The sequence below is a fragment of the Pelophylax lessonae genome (assembly GCF_965119305.1).
Source record: "Pelophylax lessonae genome assembly, chromosome: 1".
In the NCBI taxonomy this organism is placed as follows: domain Eukaryota; kingdom Metazoa; phylum Chordata; class Amphibia; order Anura; family Ranidae; genus Pelophylax; species Pelophylax lessonae.
Window position 1 is genome coordinate 87,706,480 of NC_138768.1, and position 24,561 is coordinate 87,731,040.

Sequence of the window (24,561 nt, forward strand, 5' to 3'; positions counted from 1 at the left end):
CGCAGCAGGGTTCCAAGTAGTATCTGCAACCCAACATCTGAATTCTGCTGTGTACTCAGCGACAGAGAGTCTTCCCTGCCTCATACTATGCAGCTTTGCTTCAGCAGTAGCACAGCGGTTGGGATCATCAAAAACCTGATCCATTGCGGTCAAAAAGGTCTGCAGATTATTTAAAATAGCATTGTCCTGCTCAATATATGGGGAGGCCCAAGCTAGAGCTTCTCCAGTCAGAAGTTCGAGAATCAAGGTTACCTTTCTCTTCTCAGAAGGAAATGCAGCAGGGTGTGTTTGAAAATATAAACGACACTGATTTAGGAAACCCCTGTAATGATGGCGGTCTCCATTAAACTTGGATGGTAAAGGCTGAGGCATATGTGTGATAGTATCACCTCGGTCCAGTAGTAGTCTCTGCAGAGCATGAATCTCCTTCTGTTGTCTTTCCAATAGACTTTCTAGTTTATTAACTTTTTCTTGGCAGGTAACACCAAATTCTTGCAGCTCAGCAATTTGTTGCCTAAGAGGAGTCACGATGCTTGCTATAGCGGCCTCCATATTTTGGGCCAGAATATTCTGTCACGATCCGGGGTCAGGCTCGAAGACCAGTAGCTATAGCAGTCGCAGGTCACACAGGAACCAGCAGGATAGGAACACTGACAGGTCACCCAGGCAGATGACGCAGGCTCACCTGAGGTGCGGAGTCTAAGTACTAACCGGTCTTCACCAGCGCTCCTGAAGGTGGAGATGGATTTTGCTGCGTGTTAGCACCAGGTCGCGGTCCTCAAGATCGCCCCACCAGGAAGTGAGCAAGTCAGAGTCCAGTAGCAGATAGGGATTAAGCTGAAGCGTAGTCAAGGAGTAGCCAAAGGTCGGTAACCAGTAGTTGCAGGTTGGGATCAAACAGAAGAGTAGTCGAGGAACAAGCCAAGTGTCGATAACGGATGGTAGCAAAGATACAGACGGCAGCAGGAGAGACAAGCGAGATATCGGCTGTTTAAGGCACAATATTCTGGCGACCAGGAAGTGCAAAGACATGGTTTATAACAGGAAGTTCATGGGAGGAGCAAAGGGTTCAAGGTTCAAGGCAATAAAGATTCACAGCAGGATCATTCAAGGATTTGTCCAGGGAGCTGTCCAGCATTCCAGGTAGCTCAGTGAGTAGAGTCATTGCCAGACACCATGGAGGTCCCAGGTTCAAGTCCGGGTCCTGACACTTGTTGTGAAGTTCCAAGCAGGTCCGGAACACTTTGGCAAGCCAGGCAGTAGCAAGGTGCAAACAGGAACACACTGGGAGAATGCTGGAGAGAAGTCAGGAGCCAAGCCGAGGTCAAGTATTGGAGAAGACAACAGGAGTCCGAGAGCAAGCCAAGGGATCAGGAGCCAGGAGAAACAAAGTCAAACAGTCCGGGTCGGCAACAGGAAGTCAAAATCAGCAGGTTTACAAGGCACAGGGAACACGGGAGGCTGTTGATCATCCAGCAACTAGTTGTTGTGATTGCTGGCTTTAAATAGGCCGTTTGGCGCCAAGCGCCATTACGCACTCCGCATGCGCGTGCGCATTGGCACACGCACATTCCAGACTGTGTTCACCTGTGATTGGGCGCGCATGCGTATTCGCGCCAATGCGCGAATTCGCTGATTGGCCAAGATGTTGGCAGTACCCTGACAGTGCCCCCCCCCCCCCGAGGGGCAGCCTCCGGATGCCCAAGTAAGATTGTTTTTCAGGGAATCTTTTGAAGAATTCTCGCAGGAGTCTGGGAGCGTGTATGTTCTCCGCCAGTTCCCACAAACTCTCCTCAGGTGCATAGCCTTTCCATTTTATTAGGTACTGGACCTGCCTTCCTCTTTTCCGGCAATCTATGATGGATTCGACTTCGTATTCAGTTTCTCCATCAACCGTAACAGGAGGTGGAGGCAAGTCATCTCTTCCAGGAAAGGGGCCAGGATTTGCAGGCTTCAGCAGAGAAACATGGAAGACTGGGTGAATCCTGTATGTACTTGGAAGACATAGTTCAAAGGCCACGGGATTGATCATCTTCTTGATCGGAAAGGGGCCAATGAACTTCGGACCCAGCTTTTTGGATGGGCAGGACAACTTAAGGTTAACTGTGGAGAGCCACACCTTGTCTCCTACCTTCAGAGCTGGACTGTCCTTCTTCCTCTTGTCATAGAATCCTTTGTAATCCATTTGTGCTTTTTGCAAGGTTTTCTGTAAGAGCAGGAAGTTTTCTTGTATACAGGCTACCCTGTCTTGGACGGCAGGTACAGTAGCTTCGGGCATGGGTGTAGGCAAAGAAGATGGGTGGAATCCGTAGTTCGTCCAGATTGGAGACTGATGAGTGGAGGCATGGATGGAGTTATTGTATGCGAATTCCGCACACGGAAGTAAGACTACCCAGTTGTTCTGGGAAAAGGTGGAAAAGCAGCGGAGGTATTGCTCCAAGGTCTGGATAGTCCTTTCAGTTTGGCCGTTACTTTGAGGATGGTAAGCTGAAGACAAGCAGACTTGCATGTTCAAGACCTTACAGAGAGCCCTCCAGAATCTGGAGGTAAATTGTACCCCACGATCGGACACGATGCTGCCGGGTAAACCATGTAGCCTTAAGATTTCCTTCACAAAAGTGTGTGCCGTGTCCATGGCCGAAGGAGTACCTATCATGGGCAAAAAGTGGGCCATTTTTGATAGGCGATCCAACACCACCATGATTGTGGAAAATCCGTCTGAAGAGGGTAGATCTACTATGAAGTCCATAGACAACATTTCCCATGGCCGACTTGGGACCGGAAGTGGTGTTAGTAGACCCCAGGCTTGGACGTGGCTGCCTTTGTTTCGAAGACAGGTTGTACAGGAGCTCACATAATCTTTACAGTCTTGCCTTAAGTTTGGCCACCAATAGGCTCGTTGAATTAGTTCCAGAGTTTTGCGGACCCCGAAGTGGCCAGCTAGTTGATGATCATGGCATGTTTTAAAGACTGCGAGTCTGGTTTCCTGAGGCACAAAGATCTTGTCCTTATGCCAAAAAAGTTTTCCTCGTTTCTCGAGTGAAGGAATCTCAAGAACGAAACATTGGGCAGAAGCTGATTCCAGGGTGGACCTAAGATCTGGTTGCATTAGGAGAAAATTTTGGGAGGACAGGATGGTGCTGGGAGTGGCATCCACAGGAGTTTCAGGGAACATCCGTGAGAGAGCGTCCGCCTTCCCGTTCTTGGAGCCCGGACAGTACATGAGATGAAAATTGAACCTTGAGAAAAATAATGCCCATCTGGCTTGTCGAGGTCTCAAACGTTTGGCCGATCTGAGATATTCAAGATTTTTGTGGTCCGTGAATATCATTATTGGATGGGCTGCACCTTCTAACAGATATCGCCATTCTTCGAAAGCAGCCTTAATGGCCAGCAGTTCCCGATCACGCACATCGTAATTCCTTTCAGGTTGGCTAAGCTTCCGGGAAAAAAAAGCAACTGGGTGAAGCAATGCCTTGGGTCCTTGGCGTTGGGAGAGAACTGCTCCTGTGGCCACTTCCAAAGCATCGACCTCTAGGACGTAAGGCAAGGCTGGGTCTGGATGTTGTAACACAGGGGCACAGGTAAACAGGGCTTTGAGCTTGTCGAATGCCATCTGAGCTTCTGAGGACCATTGAAAGCGGGTGTGTTGCCGGGTCATTTGGGTAATGGGGGCAATGATACGAGAAAAGTCTTTGATGAACCTCCGGTAGAAGTTTGCGAAACCCACAAACCTTTGGATGCCTTTCTTGTCTGTGGGGGCAGGCCATTCCAGAATGGCAGATACTTTTTGAGGATCCATTGCCACTCCGTCTGTCGAGATGATCAAGCCCAGGAATTGTATAGATGACTTTTCAAATTCGCACTTTTCTGATTTTGCATAAAGTCCGTATTTCCTGAGAGTGGCCAGTACCTTTCTTACATGCATTCTGTGCAGCTCCAGGGTGGCAGAAAAGATAAGGATATCATCCAAGTAAACGATGAGGAAATTGTCCATAAATTCTCTGAAGATATCGTTCACTAGGTGCTGGAAAGTGGCTGGGGTGTTGCACAGCCCAATGGGCATGACCAGGTATTCAAAGTGCCCGAAGCGGGTTCGAAAGGCAGTTTTCCACTCATCACCCTTGCGGATCCGTACCAGGTTGTAGGCCCCTCGCAAGTCCAGTTTAGTGAAAACTCAGGCGGTACGGAACCTTTGAAAGAGTTCGGTAACGAGGGGAAGAGGGTACCGATTTTTAATGGTAATTTTATTTAGGTCCCTGTAATCCACACATGGCCTGAGGGTGTGATCCTTCTTCTCCACGAAGAAGATTCCAGCTCCTGCCGGGGAAGAAGAAGGACGAATAAACCCCTTCTTGAGGTTTTCGTCAATATACTGACGTAGGGCTTCAAGTTCCGTTTCTGAAAGCGGGAAGATACGCCCAAAGGGAATTTCTGCACCGGGCAACAGTTCAATTGGACAATCATAGGGACGGTGAGGTGGTAGTGAGTCTGCTTTTTTCTTGTCGAAGACATCCAGAAAGTCGTGATAAACAGAAGGGACCTCTTGACTGGCATTAGAGATAGGCTGAATAGAGAGACAGCTTGTAGACTGCGGGGTTCCAGGTAGCATACAGTGTTGGAGACAGTATGTTGATTTAAAGGAAACCTCCCCCTCTATCTGTGGGTTATGTGCCCGTAACCAAGGAATTCCAAAAATTACGGGAAACATGGGTGAAGGAAGAACGTCAAAGTGAAGGAATTCCTGATGGCCTGGGCCGGTTGTGGTGAGGATGGGTAGGGTTTCCTGAGTGATGGGCCCTGATCTAGGAGTGGTGCCATCTGCGAGGTGGATCTCTAGTTTATGGCTTTAGTCTGAAGTGGGATATGAAGGGCCCTTGCTAGAAAGATATCCAGGAAGCAGCTGCAGGCTCCGGAATCAATGATGGCTGGCAGCTTGACCTCCCCTTCCGAAAGAAGGAGCTGTTTTTCGCACAAGATCGGGTCCAGAAGAATTTAAATTAAATTGCTCCTTAAAAAGAAAAAGAAAAACACCTTGAAGCGGAACATCACCCAAAAGGGGAAGTTCCACTCTTACTACTCCTCCCCCCCTCCTCTGCCACATTTATATTACATTTTTTTGGGGAGGGAAGGCGAGTTCCTGTTTTTGACAGGTACCTGTTCCCACTTCTGGTCGGATCACCGCGGTGGATCAACTGGAAGTTTTCCTTGCCCGAAACCTTCTGGAACACGCCACAGGTTCCAGAAGGCTGCGGGCCATCAAAGGTGAGTGTCCAATTATTTAAAGTCAGCAAATTTTAAACACTTAAGAACCAAGCCTATGTGTGACATTTGTTGTTTACAAGTTAAAATCAGTATTATTTGCTGGAAAATTACTTAGAACCCCCAAACATTATATGTTTTTTTTAGTAGAGACCCTAGAGAATAAAATAGAGATCATTGCAATATTTTATGTCACACTGTATTCGCGCAGCGGTCTTACAAACGCAATTTTTTGGAAAGAATACCATTTTTTTAAATAAAAAAAATAAGAAAACAGTAAAGTTAGCCCATTTTTTTTTTTGTATAATGTGAAATGTGATGTTACGCTATTTAAATTGATACCTAACATGTTATGCTTCAAAATTGCGCATGCTCATGGAATGGCGACAAACTACGGTACTTAAAAATCTCCATGAGCATTGTTTTAAAAATATTTACAGGTTACCTGTTTAGAGTAACCGAGGAACTTGTGCTAGAGATACCTCACATGTGTGGTTTGAACACTGTTTACATATGTGGTTCAGTTCTGCACGTGAGCTCGGAGGGACGGCTTGAAATTTTTTTTTTTCTTATTTATTTTCCTTTTCATTTTTACACTGTTCCTTTGAAATAAAATGTTTTTGATCACTGTTATTCCTATTACAAGGAATGTAAACATCCCTTGTAATACAAATAAGTAGGACAGGTCCTCATTAATGAGAGATCTGGGGTCAAAAAGACCTCAGACCTCTCATTTTCTCCTAAAAGCAAAAACAAAAATTGTATTTTACTTTTGCTATTAAAAAAAAAAATGGCCCATTAAGGCAGTTGGGGGGGGGGGGGGGATGACGTTTGACGTCGCTCTGGTCCTCCAGGGGGCATAGAGTCGTGTGGGTACCATCTTGCCCTCACTCGACTTTTTGCCTATCTGTGCATCCAAATCAGATCATTTTTGCAGGTACCAACGGCTCCGGTAAGTGGGGAAAATGACCGGGAAGCGGCAGGAGGGGGCACCTCAATCAGCCGTCTGGACCACTTTTATCAGATTCCGGATTGCCGGGTGTGTAAATAAATACTTAGGTTATGGCAGCTAGCTGCTGCCATAACCCCTGTATTTAACGTCAAAGTACCAACATAAATATTCGATGGGCGGTCCGGAAGTGGTTAATTTTTGCTACGTTTTAATTTCACCTTTCCTATTGAGGCTAATGCATTTTGCCAAAACGGTGAGATTTCCCCGACATTCTACCCTTTCACCACAATTTGGGGGGAATGGAAATGGTCAGGTTACCTCCTCTCTAACAGTTATCAGGGTATAATATTTTTCATGAAAGTGACACAATTAGTCTTGTACAAGATCTCCCTTTTCTGTGACTATGTAAGTTATAAAATATATCTAGCTACATGTCATGATTCCCTGGTGTACACAATACAACTTAGAATTCAAGGATCACCAAAATTCTTGAAAATAAAACCTCCCTTATGTGCTTCTGTAACCTTGTTGAGATTATTCATTGTTAGAGGGATGGAGTTTGCAGAATGAAAGAAAAACTCATTTATTTGAATGTGTCTGTTAGCTATTCACAGCTGGCTCTCTTCCCACAGAAACTTCAGCATTTGCAAGAGGAAAAGAGCAAAGAAATTGAAAACCTCCAAAGCACAATTAAGGAATTAGAGAGAAGGCTCAACGGCGGAACAGATTCACGCTTAAAAAGGAAACGTTTTTAAAAGCAAAATGAAATTGGGTCATATAAAGCTGAATTCCATAAAATGATTTTTTTTTTGATTTGTCCATGCAGGACAAAGCAACAAGTTTACTTTAATAACACCCCTACCAGCTTTCTTTCATCTTGTCATTTGGCTTCCATGGAGTAAGGTAATCCTATGTAAACTCCAAGTAGAAAAATGTGACAAAGTTGGTTGCCCGAAAGGCCAAGTCCTACATCATGTGGAAGTAAGGGAAATGAGTCATGTGCTCTCTCATACCTGAGAGTACCGGGTAATTACTCGTGACAGTGAAGTGAACAAAGTGGTGTGGGAGCAAAGGCAAGGTCAAAATGTACTGCTGGCGGGCTGCCTTAAAGTGTTCCTGTTGCATGCTCTGCATGAGAAAAACATGGGTTTGCTTTAAAAGAAAACTGTCCCCCTCTATTGTTTCCTTTAATCAATTTCCCCTAACCCTATGTTGCTGCTCACCTGGAAAAATAATTAACTTCTTCCTTGATCCATTCACAGTGTGTCCCTGCTCAGTGTTGCATAGCCTTTCCACCAAAAGCACCCCTGGTGGGGTCTCCTCAGCCCTACTCATTCCTATGAATAAGTTGTACTCATAGCAGCCTCCAGAGGTCAGCAGAGTACTACTTACCCATAGGAATGAATTGAGCCACAGCCCACATTTGCACCAAGAAGAGAACATTGTTTGGCAGGGCTGCAAAGTGTAGATTGCTTGATCGAGGAAGATAAATATTGGTTCAGGTAGACGGCACTCCCAGGTGTGGGGTTGTTTAAAGACAAATTGAATTGTACTTAAAGCATATTTGTCCATTAAAACTCAACTCCAGGCGTATGTGAAAGATTTCTAATTTATTTAGAGTCATATTCTATAAAACAATTATTACATTTAATAAAGATTGTAGGGTACCCAAATCTCTGTAATACTTTGCACAGTAGGAGTAAGTTTAGAGGAGGTAGGGGCAGCACTGTTAGCCACACAGGAGAACCTCATCTGTTTGACAATGTTACTACATTCACCAGTCAGCAGACTGGTGGTGGATCAGTGACCAAACTGCTTTGCTTAGCTGCATGAAGAAATGTGAGGTCACCATTCTGGCTATGCTGTCTGACACAGGTGTCTGAATTGCAGGACTTTATTCACAATTACATACCTTTTGGCAGGGAATTATATGATAACATATAGCCCTTTCAGCTGTGCGTATATATATTTGTCCATAAGTGAAGTTTTCACCAAATTATATAAAATTTGCCACCTGATCCCTTTAAAACAGAACACATAATTACACAGGTTCTATGGCTGATTAAGCTGGTAATTAAAATCACGTAGTGCCTTTTGTGCAATAAATTAGCCTCAGAATCTATGTAATTACTATGTGCTCAGTTTTAAAGGGATGAGGTGGCAATCTTAGATACTGTGCTTCAGTTTTTTCTTGATGAGCTTCATGCTGCAGGGGTTTCCTAAAACTAGGCATATGCTCTATGTAAACCTCAGGTTCCTTGCTCAGAGGGCACAACATTCTACCCCTTCACAATAATTGCAAGATCATTCAGTGAGGCTTCTTCTGTCATGAACACAAAAACACTCTCTTTCTCCGAGGACTGCTTGGCTACACTACTTAGTAAGGTAGGAAGGTATTGACAAAAGGATGTTTATTTAGAAAATATTTAGGACAGCTAAAGGAAGGAATCATAGGAATGCTCAGGAGGATAAGAGAATAGTCAGAATACTATTGATCGGTTGATGCTTATGCCCCAAAATCTGAAGAGCCCTTGAGGACTAGAGTTGCCAGATGGGCTTGTTTAAATGTACCTGTTTTTTTTATACCAGCTTTGGTTTTAAGGCTGGGTTCACACTATAGCGATGTCAGACATTGCATATGATTCGCACCGCATTGTTGTGCAGATTACATGTGATGTCTGTGCGGTGCAAATTAAGCCATACAGCTTGTATGGCTAAATTTGCATCACATTCGGACCAAAATGGTGCAGGGCCCTTTTTTTGGTCCGCACTGGAATCGGATCGCATGGGTGTTCACATCTTTGCAATCCAATTCCTGCACCATTACACAGTTCGCACTGCGATCTGCGAACCGATCTGGGGGTGTCAACAACTTTATATTGACACCTGCAGCGGTTCGCAGAGGGTAGTGTGAACTGCCTGCGAATTAGATACTATGCGGGAACCCGCACTGGAATCGCGCTGGTTCCTGCATCCCATATGTGTGAACCCAGCCTAAAGCCTCTAACTTGATTTTCTGTTATCATTCTGTCCACTGGTTAGCTTCCAATCACCCTTCACTTCACAGTACACAGAAGTTACTGAAGTCTGATTGACAGCTGATAACAGTAAAGTCAGGAAAGTAACAGACCGACTGTGAAGAGGGGTGCCAATATTACAGTCAGGAAGGATGCAGAGGGGAAGATTTACTAAAACTGTAGCACTCAGAATCAGGTTCAGCTCTGCATGGTAGCCAATTTCTATGCAGAACTGCACTAGACTTTGCACACTCCAGTTTTAGTAAATCCCACCCAGAGGTGGAAGTAGCAGCTCATCACTTCTCTTAAGGGCTTGTGTATAGAAATATTGCAAGGTAATGCAGGTAAAAGCACGCTCCGTATGTTTTGGTAAGACATGCATTTAAAATGCTTAAGATTTGTTTTGTATGAAGGTGATGTGTATACTTGTTTTGTTAAATAAAATCGTATTAGGATGTTGACAAGAAGTAGTGGTTAAAGAATTGTACATTGTATTCAATGAATTTCAGATGCTTTTCCATTGATTGCAACTGTTTTAACGTGAACATATAGTCTTTCAATATATTCTTTAAGACATGCAAGGGAAAGAGACCAGCTTGAAGTAAATACCATTTTAATGTGTGTTAATATGCTGTCTTTATGTACAGTTTTGTAACTATATGTGTAGATGGAACCATCTATAGTTGTTCATTAGCTATCAAGGCTTTGCCTCCGGTTCTGCAGTGTCGTGCTTTACTGCTCGAAGGTGGGTAGGAACAGAACCAGAGTATTCAAATAGCAGCAACATAAAGCGGCATCATGGCACCCCCCGACCCTTCTTATTATTGAAATATAACTTTGGGTAGAAGTACCTTTATAAGTGTTTTTGCTTTTGTCAGGAAGGCAGAAGCCTAGAAAAAAAACACCTCTGTAAAGGGATTGGGTCAGACTTTGCTTTACCTTGCTGAGTGAGTTAAATCAATCCAGGAGCTTTTAGAAACATTGCTGTAGTTGAATTCACTATCCATTGTAATCAGCAAAACAATTAGTCCTGTGTTTTGTATGGACATCAGGTAGAGTTTAACACTGACATGGTAGGATTGATTGTTCCTTTAGGGACCCAACTGACAAGAAATTGGAATTTCTCAATCCATTCTTCGCCCTTCAACCCATGGTCTGTGGCTTCTACCAGATCGGCATGATTAGTTATGTTATGGGATGATCTTCCATCTTGCTTCCAGGTTCTGATAGACAAGGGCATTTCAGATTCAGTAATCCTGGCAACGCTTAAAGCTCATAAATCTATGTCCCACAAGGTTTATCATTAGACTTATTTTTACTGGTGTCAGTCTATAGGGGGTTCTGCACTTTTCAGTGGGCCATATTTTTTCCTTACTTCAGTTAGGGGCAGAACAAAACTTAGTCCTTATTACCACCAAGGTCAGGCCTTTCCAATTATGAATAGTTCATATTCCCATCGCACAACTTCCTGGATATAGGCACATCAGCCGTGGGTGCAGCAGCGATCACCAGCTGGTCACTGGATCTATCACAGATACATACATATTCGCCAGTACACCATGGATCTTGCACAGCAGTCTGAAGAAACTTTTTTTTCCAAAAGGATCACATCAGGATAGGCATGTGGGGCCTGACAAAGGAGTTCTGCGGGACTCTAAAACGTTGCACCTATCCTGATATGATCCTTTTGGAATAAAAAGTTTCTTCGGACTGCTGTGCAAGATCCTTGGTGTGCTGGCGAATATGTATGTGCCTTTCTAATTATGTCTAATCTTTTAACTATCTTTCTAATTATTCCCTGATTTGTGCCTTTTATACAAGGGGTTTAACACATTACCCCCTCTTCAGGTCTTTTTTTTTTTTAGTGTTGCTGTGCCATGCGGCCAGAAGAGTTTTTGAGTTACTAGCGCTATCCTGTAAGGAGCCCCATTTGATCTTTTATAAAAATATATTTTTCTAAAATCAAGAACCTAATTTTCTACCTAACATGTGTCTGCTTTTCACCCTAATGAGGATATTGGGGGTTGATTTATTAAAGGCAAATAGACTGCGTACTTTGCAAATTGTAATTGCAAGAACAGTTGCTACAGAGCTTAGTAAATTAGCAAAAGCTCTGCTGACTTCCACCATCCATTTATTGCAAGAAAAAAAATGCTGTTTTTTTATTTTCCTTGCACATGATTGGGTATACTTTGCAAAGGAAAGCTTTAACTCATTTACTAAGCTTTGAAACAACTGCACTTGTGGAGTGCACAGTCTATCTTCCTTTAGTAAATCACCCCTATTGTGTTGCTGTCCCTGTGTCTGGCCCCTAGAATATTTCCCTCCGTTGCTTGAATGTAGTGAGGGCCTTCAGGGTTACATTTTTTGCCACTTCTTTTAGACAGACCGATTCCATTTGTCATTCCAGAAGGTCATTCCAGAATCCTTTGGCTTCCAGATCCACTATTTCAAAGTGGATTAAACATGTTATCATACAGGCCTATGAAGATAACGTGCCCACTTTTCCCATTAAAGGTCACTCCATTAGAACAGTGATTCTTGTTGGACCATTTCACCTGTGTTGTTTAGGAAGCCCCTCAGTTTTCACTGTTTTTGTAACCCTAGGGAGTGGGCTGTTATTTTATTTAGCGTACCACATTCAAATAGGATGAACAAATTTGCAGGAATAGCGGACTTTTAAGGTACACAGAGCATCATAACATCATCATAATGTAAAATCAATATTTAATAAAAAAAAAAATTGAAATACCTTTTCCCTAATTGATATACAGCTGTCACATGACCCAGATCTTTCCCAGCCTGTCTACAGTGAAACATAAGCAGGAGGAGCTTCTAGTCCTCTGCTGTCGGTGACATGTTCAACAAAACCCCCAAAAAACAGCCTTTGGGATACGGAGGTAAACAAAAAAAAATAATATCAATTAACTGTTTTAAATTGTCATATAAATATTAAAAATAAAACCCCTATTTTTTTTCGCGCATTAACATGGTGTGGGCAGATTTCTGCCAGTCAAGAGGGAAGTGAAGCATCTATTAATATTTTATTTATTTCAGGTTCTTATATAGCGCTGTCAATTTACGCAGCGCTTTACATATACATTGCACATTCACATGTAATATCCCACCCCCCTTGTGTTTAGCTCAGGGGTCTTCAAACTATGGCCCTCCAGTTGTTCGGGAACTACAATTCCCATCATGCCTAATCATGTCTGTGAATGTCAGAGTTTTACATGCCTTATGGGATGTGTAGTTCTGCAACAGGTGGATGGCCGTAGTTTGAGGATCCCTGCTTTAGCTGCTTAGTGGGCATGGAGGGGGCGGGAGTGAGTGGGCTGTCATTTACCACTTCATATGCCCACATGTGTGACACTATAGTCACATGGGCTGCTCAGATGTGATAGGGAGTAAATGCTCAGCATAGAAACTCACTGAGAACTGAGCATGTGCAGAGCTGCCAACACTGCTCTGCAAAATCACTAGCTGAATTGGGGACACAGCCAGAAGGGGGAAACAAAGGACAGCAGGATCAGCTGATTGGTTACTATGCACGGCTGCACCAGATTCTGTGTGCACCAGTTTTAGTAAATCTTCCCCAATGCAAGGAGGGCGTGGCTAGCGGGACATGTAAGCGGACGTGCTTTCGGCGGCTCTGAGCTCCCCTTGCTATAATCCTGCTCCATCCTTGGGATTCTACGCTCCTTTTTCGGTTCTTTCGGCTGAGGGAGTTCGGTACAGTACTCTGGGAGCCTCCGGTTACTGTTTCGGTGGATGGGCAAGAGGAAAAAGCAGCCTCCGGCCAGGATGAGCGTTACCACTCGGTCCTGCCAAGATGGCCGCCGCTCCACCGTGCCTCTGCCTTCCCCGGCCTCCACTCCAGATCTGTTTGGGGAGGCATCCGGAGCCTCTCCACCGCCTTCACCGGATGCCTCCGCTCCTCCGGAGCTTCTCCCCCAGACGTCCCCCAGTGTGGATGGGATGGAGGACGATCCGGTGCAGGAACCCACCCTAAAGGACGTTCTGCAGGCCCTTAAGGTAAATCACTCCGACCTAATGGGGAAGGTAGCAGAGCTTAAGTTGGATATTACCATCATGCGCCAAGACATGTGTAAAGTCCGGGACCGGGTTACTGAGACTGAACGCCGCATTACTGACTTGGAGGACACAGTACACCCCCTGGTCCCTGATTTGAGACAGTGCGGGAAGAGGCTTAAAAGCGTGGAGGACAAGATGGACGACTTGGAGAACCATCTACGCCAGAGCGGGTTGAGGGGTCTGACCCTGTGTCCTTCCTGGAAAGCTGGTTCCAGGAGGAGTTGGGCCAAAATTCCCTGTCCTCATGCTTCGTTATAGAGCGGGCTCACAGGGTTCCGGGTAGGCCTCTCCCTGTGGGCAGCCCCCCCCCGCACAGTGATCATTCATCTCCTGAACTATAGGGACAGAGACTCTATCCTTCGTTCTGCCAGACTTAAAGGATGCCTGAAGGTTAACAATGCGGTGGTCTCTCTTTACCCGGACTACTCTCCTGTGGGCTAAGTATCAACAGGCCAAGCAGATGCTCCGGGAAAGGGCTATGCAATACTCCATGATGTTTCCAGCTACCCTCCGAGTCACCTATCAAGATAAAGCACATTTCTTTCAGTCTCCTGCTGCTGTTGTTTCCTGGTTGGAGTCCCTGCCTCGCCAAGACCGCGCATCTGGACACCGCGCCCCTGATACCTGATCTGTCTTTTTGGCTGCAGTTTTGGTTCAGTTTCATGATGGCCGTCTCCCATCCAGGACCACTTGGACTCTTTCTTTTTTTTTTGGGAGTGTTAGGGTGCCTTACAGCCCTGCTAGAGAGGGGAGCTCCCCCTCCTTGAGCTAGGGGCTGCCTTGTTTTGATTCCCCCTTGTTCTCAATCATTTTTCTCTTTGACTTGTTGGATATTGGATGCTACAGTTGAGTACTTTCCTTTTTGTTGCATGCTGGGGACACTGCCCAGGTTGGTCTTAGCCGACTGACCCTGGCTGACCACGTTCTCTCGCCTCCAGTACAAGTTTTGGGATAAAGCCCGCGCCTAGTTTGGTCTTTTTTGTTCCCTTCTTTTGGGCGTCCGGGCAGGGGATTCCGAGGGGTTATTTTGTTTTTTCCCCCCTCCTTTTTCTCCCTGGTTGTTGGTGTACTGGGGGGCTGGGGCTGTTTTTCCTTTTAAGAGCCCTGTCCCCCCATTGTCTCATGTCTTTCTTGTCTGGTCGGGTGTGTGTCTGTGTGTGTGATGTGTATGTGTATGACTGGCTTTCTGTTGCCTTCCTCTGCCTCTGGGGTTATGCTGCTGTATCAGGGGATATTGTGTGTTGGGTTTCACAGCCCTTTCTTGATTTTTTGATGATTTATCTATGTCACGGGTCACGTGTGTCTCCTGGAACGTGAGGGGTCTAAATTCGAAATTTAAGAGGGCCATGTTATTTGATTTTCTGAAGAGCCACAAACCGCATGTCCTGTGTTTGCAGGAGACGCACCTGACTGGCTCTCGCATCCATGCGCTGCACAAACAGTGGGTCTCTAGTTCCTATCACTCCACTTACTCCAATTACGCTAGGGGGGTCTCCATATTGATCCGTAAGGGGTTGCCCTTTGTGTGTTCCAGGGTGCTCACGGACCCGTTTGGCCGTTAGATATTTTTACATTGCCACATTCATGCAGTACAGTTCCTCCTGGTGGTGGTATATGTGTCTCCTCCTGTTACGGCTGCCTTTTTCTCAGACCTGAGTGTGGGATTGGCTGAGTTTCCCTGTGTTCCTACTCTCCTGTTGGGGGACTTTAACTCGGTTCTGGACCCAGTCCTGGACCGCTGGAGGCCCCTCCAGCATGAGTCTAGGCTGTTCAGTCAGTGGTGTGCCTCATATAATTATGTTGATGTCTGGCACCTGCGCCACCCGGTGGCGAGGGTTTGTTCTTGCCAATCTAGAACTTACAATGCTCTTTCCAGGCTTGATTATGCCCTGACTTCACCTGACATGACGCCTTTGGTCCACTCGGTGGACTATGTTGCTCAGACGCTTTCGGACCACTCTATTCTTACGGTTGACTTGGTGTTGGGCCACAGGGTTGCTTTTCGGACGTGGAGGCTCAGCCCTTTATGGGTCTCTGCGCCTGAACTGCGGGGCTTGGTCCTTCAGGATATGAATACCTACTGGGAATTTAATGCTAACTCCTCTACCGCGGGGTCTCGCTGGGATGCCTTTAAGGCCTCTACTCGGGGGCCTACATCTCGCGCATCGCGGCCCATCGCTGTTCCAGCCGGGCTACTTTGCGTGAGTTAGAGGACTCCTTGGCCGCTGCGCGTGCTCGTTATGCTGCTGACCCTACTCCGGTGCTTCGGGATGCCCTGGTTGGGGCTCATACAGCCCTTAAGCTACACTTGATTGACATGACCCGTAGACAGCAACTATATCTTGCCGCTAGACTGCATGAACATAGTGGGAAGAATGGTAAACTTCTAGCACTTCTCTCCAGGGCGGATTACGTGGACCGATCGATTGCCCGGATTAGGACGACTGACGGCTCGGTGGTGGCGGACCCACTGCGAATTAATGGGACATTCCGCTCCTTTTACTCTGATTTGTATTCGGAGCAGGGGACGGTTGACGAGGCCGAGCTTGTTGGGTTTTTGGACTCGTTGGTCTTTCCGGTGTTGTCCGAGGCCCACAGGCTGATGCTGGACGCCCCTCTGACAGCTAAGGAGATTGAGACTGCCATAGGCTCCCTGCCCTCTACGGGACCTCTATGCGGCGGCCCTGGATGAGGGTGAACTCCCGGCATCTATGCGGGAGGCTCTCATAGTGGTCCTGCCCAAAGCAGACAAGGACGGCTTACTGTGTGACTCATATCGACCTATTTCGCTGCTTAACCGTGATGTGAAGATTCTTGCAAAACTTTTAGCTACCCGCCTCGCCAAGGTTATAACTACCCTTATCCATCCTGATCAGAATGGGTTCATGCCTGGGAAGAGTACGTATGATAATATCCGCCGGCTCCATCTGCATCAATATACTGCAACTAAGGAGGCGAGGAGTGGCCTGGTGTTGTCCCTTGATATTAGGATGGGACTTCCTTTGGCAGGTCATGTCGAGGATGGGGTTTGGCCTCCCGTTTATCAAATGGGTGCGTCTGCTCTATTCGCGGCCGTTAGCAAGAATTTGTATGAATAAGGAAGTATCTGCGACCTTTTCCCTCCACCGTGGTACTAGGCAGGGCTGCCCTCTGTCGCCGTTACTGTTTGCCCTTGCCATTGAGCCCCTGGCTCTGGCGGTGCGACAGACGGTGACAGTGGGTGGTATCATTTGTGGTGGCCTGGAGGAGAAAATTTCGCTGTACGCGGATGATGCCCTTGTATATCTGGATGGCTCTGTGTCCTATTTTGAGGCCTTGATGGGAGTGGTGGAGGAGTTTGGCGGGGTGTCTGGCCTTAGAGTGGGATGGGATAAATCGGTGGCTTTTCCGCTTGGCCCGCCCGCGGATTATATTTTTTTACAGCGTTTTGGCGTTCCCCTCTCTCCTACATTTAAGTACTTGGGGATACAGGTAAATACGGATCTCCAGGCTTATAGCTCTTTGAATGTACAGCCTATTATCATGCACATGGAGGTTCATCTGCGTACCTGGTCTTCGCTGCCACTGAATCTCATTGGCAGGATTAACATTTTTAAGATGATTTACTTACCAAAATTCCTTTATGTTTTTCGGGCTTCCCCGGTTTTTCTACCTAGGCGGTTGTTCAACAAAATTGATTCTGCCCTTACTTCATTTTTTTGGCAGGGCTCCCGCCCTCGCATAGCTAGGTCCTCTCTCCAGGCCTCCAAGTTTCAGGGGGGCCTGGCGTGTCCAGACCTTTATAAGTACTTCATTGCATCCCAGCTTACGTACTTGTATGATGGCCTTGGCAAATCTCCTGGTAACTCCTCCACCATTCTCGTATTAGCCATGCATGGCTCTCAAGCACAGGCTACAGATGCTCTACACAGATCTGTCCCTAGACGCTTCTCTCGTACCTCTCCTATGGAGGTGGGATGGTTGGCCTGGCATGCTGGTAACAAGATGCTAGTGGAGACGCCTGCCGTGTCTCCCAATGCCCCGTTGTGGGATAATCTCAACTTCCCCGAGCTCTATGGTCATCCGGATTCGGGCTGGTGGTCTGGACTTGGGGTGACTCATGTCTCTCACGTCTTTCGGTCGACTCATTTTGTCTCCTTTGATGACCTGAAGGCCCACCATGGTGTGAGCAACCGTTTTTTCTTTAAATACTTGTTATTACGCCACGCCGCCCGTGCGCAGTTTGCTGGGCTGACCCTGGAGCTCGGGGAATCCCCGATGGAGCTGCTATTGTCTATTCAAGGGGTAAATAAAATGGTCACTACGTTTTATATGAGACTGCAGGCGGCGGGTGCTGACCCGTTTAAAACGGCCATGGGCCGGTGGGTCGCACTCATGCCTGATCTGACAGAGGAGACATGGGAGGAGGCCACGGAGGTTTGCTTCCAGGATCTTATTAGCTCGAACCATAGGTTAATACAGTTTAAATTCATCCATCATCTGCATTATACACCTCAGAAGTTGGTCCGTATGGGGGTAGCCCCGGGAGCCGCCTGCCCTAGGTGTGGCTGTCTCGCAGCGGACTTGCTTCACATGTTCTGGTCCTGTCCCCATGTTAGCGGTTACTGGACATCTATTTTTGCCTTTTTTACTGATAAACTACATCTATCGGTCCCTCTTACTCCTGAGGTAGGCCTGCTGGGTGTGTTGAATGACATTATACACCATGTACGCCCTAGGATCCTGCTCCACATCCTATTGTTCTATGCCAGGAAACTTATTTTATTATATTGGAAGAGAGCTGAACCGCCTACCATGCAGGAGTTCTATGCTTTGGTGCGCAGTGATGTACCGCTTTATAAGCTAATTTATAAGAGTAGAGGGTGTCCTAAAAAGTTCACTAATGTCTGGCAACCTTGGCTTGATGTGGAAGACTCGTATTGGGCGGATGCCCCTCTGCCCAGCTTATCCGTTGACTGAGTCTGAGTGGCCCCGGAAGTTATGCGGTTTATTTTTACTGAATATGATGTATGTTATGTACCCCCCCCCCCTGGGGGGTGGGTACCTGGAGGTAGGGGAAGATGTGTGCATGAGTGTGTGTTGGTGTGTATGGTGTAGTCTTTTGTTGTGTGTCCAAGTTCCTTGTTGGTGTTGTCAGTCTTGTTGGTGTCTTTCCCCCCCCCCCCCACCTATGTTTAACCACTTAAGCCCCGGAAGATTTTACCCCCATTCCGACCAGGGGGTATTTTGCGATTCGGCACTGCGTGAATTTAACGCACAATTGCGCGGTCGTGCGACGCTGTACCTAAACAAATTTGACGTCCTTTTTTTCCCACAAACAGAGCTTTCTTTTGGTGGTATTTGATCACCTGTGCGATTTTTTGATCACGCGCTATAAACAAAAAAAGAGCGTCAATTTTGCAAAAATAGCAATATTTTTCACATTTTTTTTATATGAAATTCCCCCAAAAAAAAATGTAAAAATCAAAATTTTTAAAAAAATTTTCAGCCAATTTGTTTTATGCTACCTATGTTTGGTAAAAAAAATCGCAAAAAGCGTATTTCGATTGGTTTGCGCAAAAGTTATCGCGTTTACTAACAAAGGGAAAGATTTTTGTCATTTTTGTTGTTTTTTTTTTTAACGTGTAATGGCGGCGATCTGCGATTTTTTTTTTGCGGTACTGCGACATTGCGGCGGACAGATCGGACCCTTGACTGACATTTTTGACACTTTTGGGGTTACCAGTGACATTTCTACAGTAATCAGTGCTATACATATGCACTGTTACTGTAAAAATACACTGGTAGTGAAGGGGTTAACTTTATTTGGAAGGGAGGGGCTGTGTGTGTCCCTAGGGGCGTGGTTTCTACTGTGATTGGCTGTGGCTCTAGCTGTAAGGACACTGATCAACGGATCTACATACCAGATCCGTTTTATCAGTGTCTTTGCAGCGAGGAGAATGACAGGCAGTTTGTTTACACAAGCTGCCTGACATTCTCCCTCTCCCCCGCCGATCGCCGAGTGACCGGCGGACATCGGGTCCGCTGGTCACACGCGCGGGGGGGGTCCGTGACCACGCGGGAGCGGGAGCGGGAGCGCAAGTGGTTAACCTGGAGGGTGTGTCTACTGTGGTGACCGGTTGGGTGCGTTGCTTGGTTCTCCTGGTCTATAGTGGTACGCATCCCCTTTTTCCCCTTCCCCCCCTTGATTTGGGCCGTCAAGGCCCCTTTCTATTCCCCCCCCCCCCCCCTTCATTGTTGGGTTAAAATGTCTTCTGATACCATGATGTACTTTACATACTTGCCTTACAATTGTTTTATGGGCAATGTCTGCCCTTGTGTTTCTTTGTTACTGTTTTGCAAAAACTTAAATAAACACCTTTTAAAAAAAAATCTTGCCCAATGCATTAGTAGTTCTTCTACACAATTCCAGGAGAAATAAATAAACCACAAACGCAAAGACTGAACTTTTGTAAAATGTTTATTGTGCTTGTTTTGAGATGGTAGACTCTTTCACTGACCTTGCAACATACTACACTTTTGTTCCACAGCACAGTTGTAAAATGAACTTCAGGTTGACTAGGATTTTTTATTTCCCTATAAACCATCACTGGTTACAACATTTGCTATAGAAACAACACATTAAAACCCATCTGCTAAGATCTTATATCAAAAGAAAAAAGAAAGTAGTATCAAACCAACAGTAAAAACGGATTAATAATAACCTAATATACATAGAAGTGTAGAATGTGTTTTTTTGGATAGATTGGCTGGATGCCAAATCAAAATTGAAATGTAATACTACTGTTAACTATGAAAAAAAAAAAGTTTAAAAAATAAAAAAGCTATTTGACTCAAAAAGTAAGAATTCATCTCTAGTCCGCCCTCTGGTTATGATTGCAAATTATCTGACAAAAGCCCCTATTTTGTAGTTTCTGCTTCGGCCTTCATTAATGCAACCACAGTATCAAGAGGGAAACGAGAGAGGTACAAAAACTTGAGCTGCATGAAGGCATTCATTGATGTTAAATGGCAACTCTGGGATATGTAAATGTCTAGAGTGGGGTAAATGTAACTTACCTAACTTACCTACGTGGCCTTGGTCTAATGTAAAAACATAAAACATCCTGTTGTGGGACCTGCTGCAATGTGGCCAGGTGTTAGAAGGTCCACGTAGGCTTCATTGGTGAGAATGAAACACACAAGTTCAAGCAGTGGCTGCAGCAGAACCCACAAGGAGTGTAAATGTAGGTTTATAAAGATTCTATTTTCTGCCAGAAGTCATATGTACAGTGCCTTGCAAAAGTATTTGGCCCCCTTGAACTTTTCGACCTTTTGCCACATTTCAGGCTTCAAACATAAAGATATAAAACTGTAATTTTTTGTGAAGAATCAACAACAAGTGGGACACAATCATGAAGTGGAACAAAATGTATTGGATATTTCAAACTTTTATAACAAATAAAAAACTGAAAAATTGGGAGTGCAAAATTATTCAGCCCCTTTACTTCCAGTGCAGCAAACTCTCTCCAGAAGTTAAGTGAGGATCTCTGAATGATCCAATGTTAACCTAAATGACTAATGATGATAAATAGAATCCACCTGTGTGTAATCAAGTCTCCGTATAAATGCACCTGCACTGTGATAGTTTCAGAGGTCCATTTAAAGTGCAGAGAGCATCATGAAGAACAAGGAACACACCAGGCAGGTTCGAGGTACTGTTGCGGAGAAGTTTAAAGCCGGATTTGGATACAAAAAAATTTCCCAAGCTTTAAACATCCCAAGGAGCACTGTGCAAGTGATAATATTGAAATGGAAGGAGTTTCAGACCACTGCAAATCTACGAAGACCTGGCCGTCCCTCTAAACTTTCTGCTCATACAAGGAGAAGACTGATCAGAGATGCAGCCAAGAGGCCCATGATCACTCTGGATGAACTGCAGAGATCTACAGCTGAGGTGGGAGACTCTGTCCATAGGACAACAATCAGTCGTATACTGCACAAATCTGGCCTTTATGGAAGAGTGGCAAGAAGAAAGCCATTTCTTAAAGATATCCATAAAAAGTGTTGTTTAAAGTTTGCTACAAGCCACCTGGGAGACACACCAAACATGTGGAAGAAGGTGCTCTGGTCAGATGAAACCAAAATCGAACTTTTTGCAACAATGTAAAATGTTATGTTTGGCGTAAAAGCAACACAGCTCAGCACCCTGAACACACCATCCCCACTGTCAAACATGGTGGTGGCAGCATCATGGTTTGGGCCTGCTTTTCTTCAGCAGGGACAGGGAAGATGGTGAAAATTGATGGGAAGATGGATGGAGCCAAATACAGGACCATTCTGGAAGAAAACCTGATGGAATCTGCAAAAGACCTGAGACTGGGACGGAGATTTGTCTTCCAACAAGACAATGATCCAAAACATTAAGCAAAATCTACAATGGAATGGTTCACAAACAAACATATCCAGGTGTTAGAATGGCCAAGTCAAAGTCCAGACCTGAATCCAATCGAGAATCTGTGGAAAGAATTGTAAACTGCTGTTCACAAACGCTCTCCATCCAACCTCACTGAGCTTGAGCTGTTTTGCAAGGAGGAATGGGCAAAAATTTCAGTCTCCTGATGTGCAAAACTGATAGAGACATACCCCAAGCGACTTACAGCTGTAATCGCAGCAAAAGGTGGCGCTACAAAGTATTAACTTGAGGGGGCTGAATAATTTTGCACGCCCAATTTTTCAGTTTATTTATTTGTTAAAAAAGTTTGAAATATCCAATAAATTTTGTTCCACTTCATGATTGTGTCCCACTTGTTGATTCTTCACAAAAAAATAGTTTTATATCTTTATGTTTGAAGCCTGAAATGTGGCAAAAGGTCGAAAAGTTCAAGGGGCCCGAATACTTTCGCAAGGCACTGTAAGTGACATTACCCACCTCCACATACATGCTCAGCACCCTAGACATCTGCTTATCCCAGAAGATTCTTGTAAATGGCTTTGATGTTAGACCTGTGTGGTTAGACTTCTGAAAGCTGAAGATACAGCAACTAAGTGCACTGCAATTAACTGCCAAACTCTTCAGCAGAGTGAAGTCTAACCCTAGTGATCTTAGGTGACAAGAGAACTGACTTGGATATTAACTAGAGAACAAGTGGCTGTCCAACTCTTCTAGAACTTCAAATTCTGCAGATGAAAGCAGATTATGCTGGCACAACTAGTTCAATAATGGTTGGAAAGCCACACGTCCTGCATTTTGTGGGTTCTACGGTGCAATATTTTAGCAGCTTACTGGTGCTTATTGCACAGTTCCCGTCACTGTCAGTTTTCTGTCCCCTTTGATCATTCTCAAGCAACACGATGCTCTGTGACTGAGGAATGTTTATCATCAGGATGGCTTGCTTTGGATGTTTGTCATGCAGCTGGAGGCAGACGTCACTGTCAGGATTCTGAGGGGCTGTCTGCCAGCAGTTCCTGTCATTTGCAGGAAGCTGGGAGAACCCCCTTACACTGTCAAGTGACTCCGTTTAGTGCTGTCTCAAAAGACAGCTGTCTGCAGTGTCAGCATCAGCTGTTGGTGGTCTTTCCTGACTCCTCCTCCAAGTCTCAGAGATATTGCTTTCGTCAGCTCCTAACCTTTTTTCAGAGTTTGTTTCTTAGGACTGAAGTGTCTGACTCAGCTACCCTGTTCTCACTAGGGTGTTCTGGCCTGACCTCTTCAACTTCTCCCACTCCTTCACCCTGTCGGTGGTGATGCTTCCTGTGCACGTTGGTATTTGGACCACTAATATCTGTCAACTTGTCCTCCTCTCGCTGCCGATGCCCATGTCTGTGATGGTGGTGGTGGTGATGGGGACGATGTTTAGGTGCCTCCACTGGCTCTTCCTCTACCTTATCCTCTCCTGGTACTTTCTCTTCTTTCTTGCACACATCAGGAACCTACAGGAACATATATTTTTAGCGTAACCCTTAAAGTGGATATTAATGATCTAATTAGGTTTGTACATGTCCATTTGAAATTTCTACATAATGGAGAGTTTTACAATGAGGCTGCATTTGTTTATTTATATCATTAGAATATTTAACAAATCCAGTGAAAATGACGGTTGAACAAACATGCACATTTGCACCGTGAACATATAATTTTTGGTCTATGAAAGAGGTAACAGGGAGAATTTGGGCATTAGTCTATTCTGGGGAAACCAAAAATGATCAGCTGAAAAAGCCATCCGGGCAGCTTTGCCATGAAGAGTGCTGGGTCATTTAGTGTTGTAAAATGCCAGGAAGGGTCTACAAACTTAGTTCTAAGCATCAAAGAACTACCTAGAGTGGTCAACAGTGCCTTGGTAGTTCATTGCGAACTACAAGGCTGTTGGTTACTTGTGTGCTCCCATTCACAGAAATCGGGAGGCCCGCGGAAGAAGATCCCGGGCCTGCTGCCACAGCAAGGACTTTGTGCGTTGGCAGCTGTAACATGTTACAGCCTGAATATGGGTGTAACATGTGATAAAAGGCAAATTTATACTTTAAAACAAGTCCTCACTGACCTCTGTATCTGTAGGCACTGTGGAGTAACTCATCATTAAACGTCTAAGCACTGAAATAAGCTTATCTCTCTCTCTCTCTCAGCTGTAACTTGGCAACCTTCCATCCTTCTAATGTGAACAAAGTGCTGTGCTTTAACTTGGTAAGAACCACTGCCTACAGTGCCTACCGTGTCTGCCTTGTGGATTTTGTGGATGGAATGCCCAACTATGCCTGCAACTAGGGGGGGGGGTCAGTGAAAGTGGTTTAAAAACGAATTTACTGCATGTAAAGAATATGTTGTGTTCAAGTTAGAAATATGTAAATACTTGAATGTCCATATTCTGGTACTAGCACTAATCCACTCACTTCCTGGTCTCACAGGGGACACTAAGAAGAGGCCTATGCCTCCTGCTGCTGTCAGACAAACTCATCTGCCAGAAGAGGCATTAAAGGACTGCTCTGTGCAATGCTGTTGCACAGAGCAGTTAAGTATAATACCTTTTTTATTTCTACACATAACATGTTATCCTTTAATATAACTTTAAATCTATATGCACTTTAAGGCTACACATGTTAGGCTCATGTCACACTAAGCAATCTGTCGCTGGCAAGTTGTTAAGAACACACCAACACTAACCTGCGTTTGTGATATCTGTTTCTCGCTGGCCAAACCTATGACATGTTACTCCACTGCTGCTTCCTGTCTGGTGATTCTGAAGTGTTTTAGCCAGTGAG

The 24,561-nt window shown here is 45.2% G+C and overlaps 1 protein-coding gene and 1 pseudogene across 2 annotated transcripts in view; one reads left to right on the top strand and one right to left on the bottom strand.

Annotated features, from left to right (window-relative positions):
* The window catches only part of CCDC152 (coiled-coil domain containing 152), a gene marked incomplete at its 5' end in the record, with an annotated part of 109,499 nt that extends 102,523 nt beyond the window's left edge, over positions 1 to 6,976 (top strand). The window contains one exon of the mRNA XM_082242890.1: positions 6,847 to 6,976. Within this exon, the coding sequence (XP_082099016.1) occupies positions 6,847 to 6,969 (123 nt within the window). The 3' untranslated portion in view covers positions 6,970 to 6,976. The remainder of the gene's footprint in view (positions 1 to 6,846) is intronic.
* Positions 6,977 to 22,492: 15,516 nt separating this feature from the next.
* Positions 22,493 to 23,879, bottom strand: LOC309543427 (annotated as a pseudogene). The gene is made up of 2 exons: positions 23,847 to 23,879; positions 22,493 to 23,238 (listed from the first exon to the last, which is right to left on the bottom strand). The product of its transcript is annotated as an uncharacterized misc_RNA (transcript).
* Between the last annotated feature and the right edge of the window lie 682 nt (positions 23,880 to 24,561).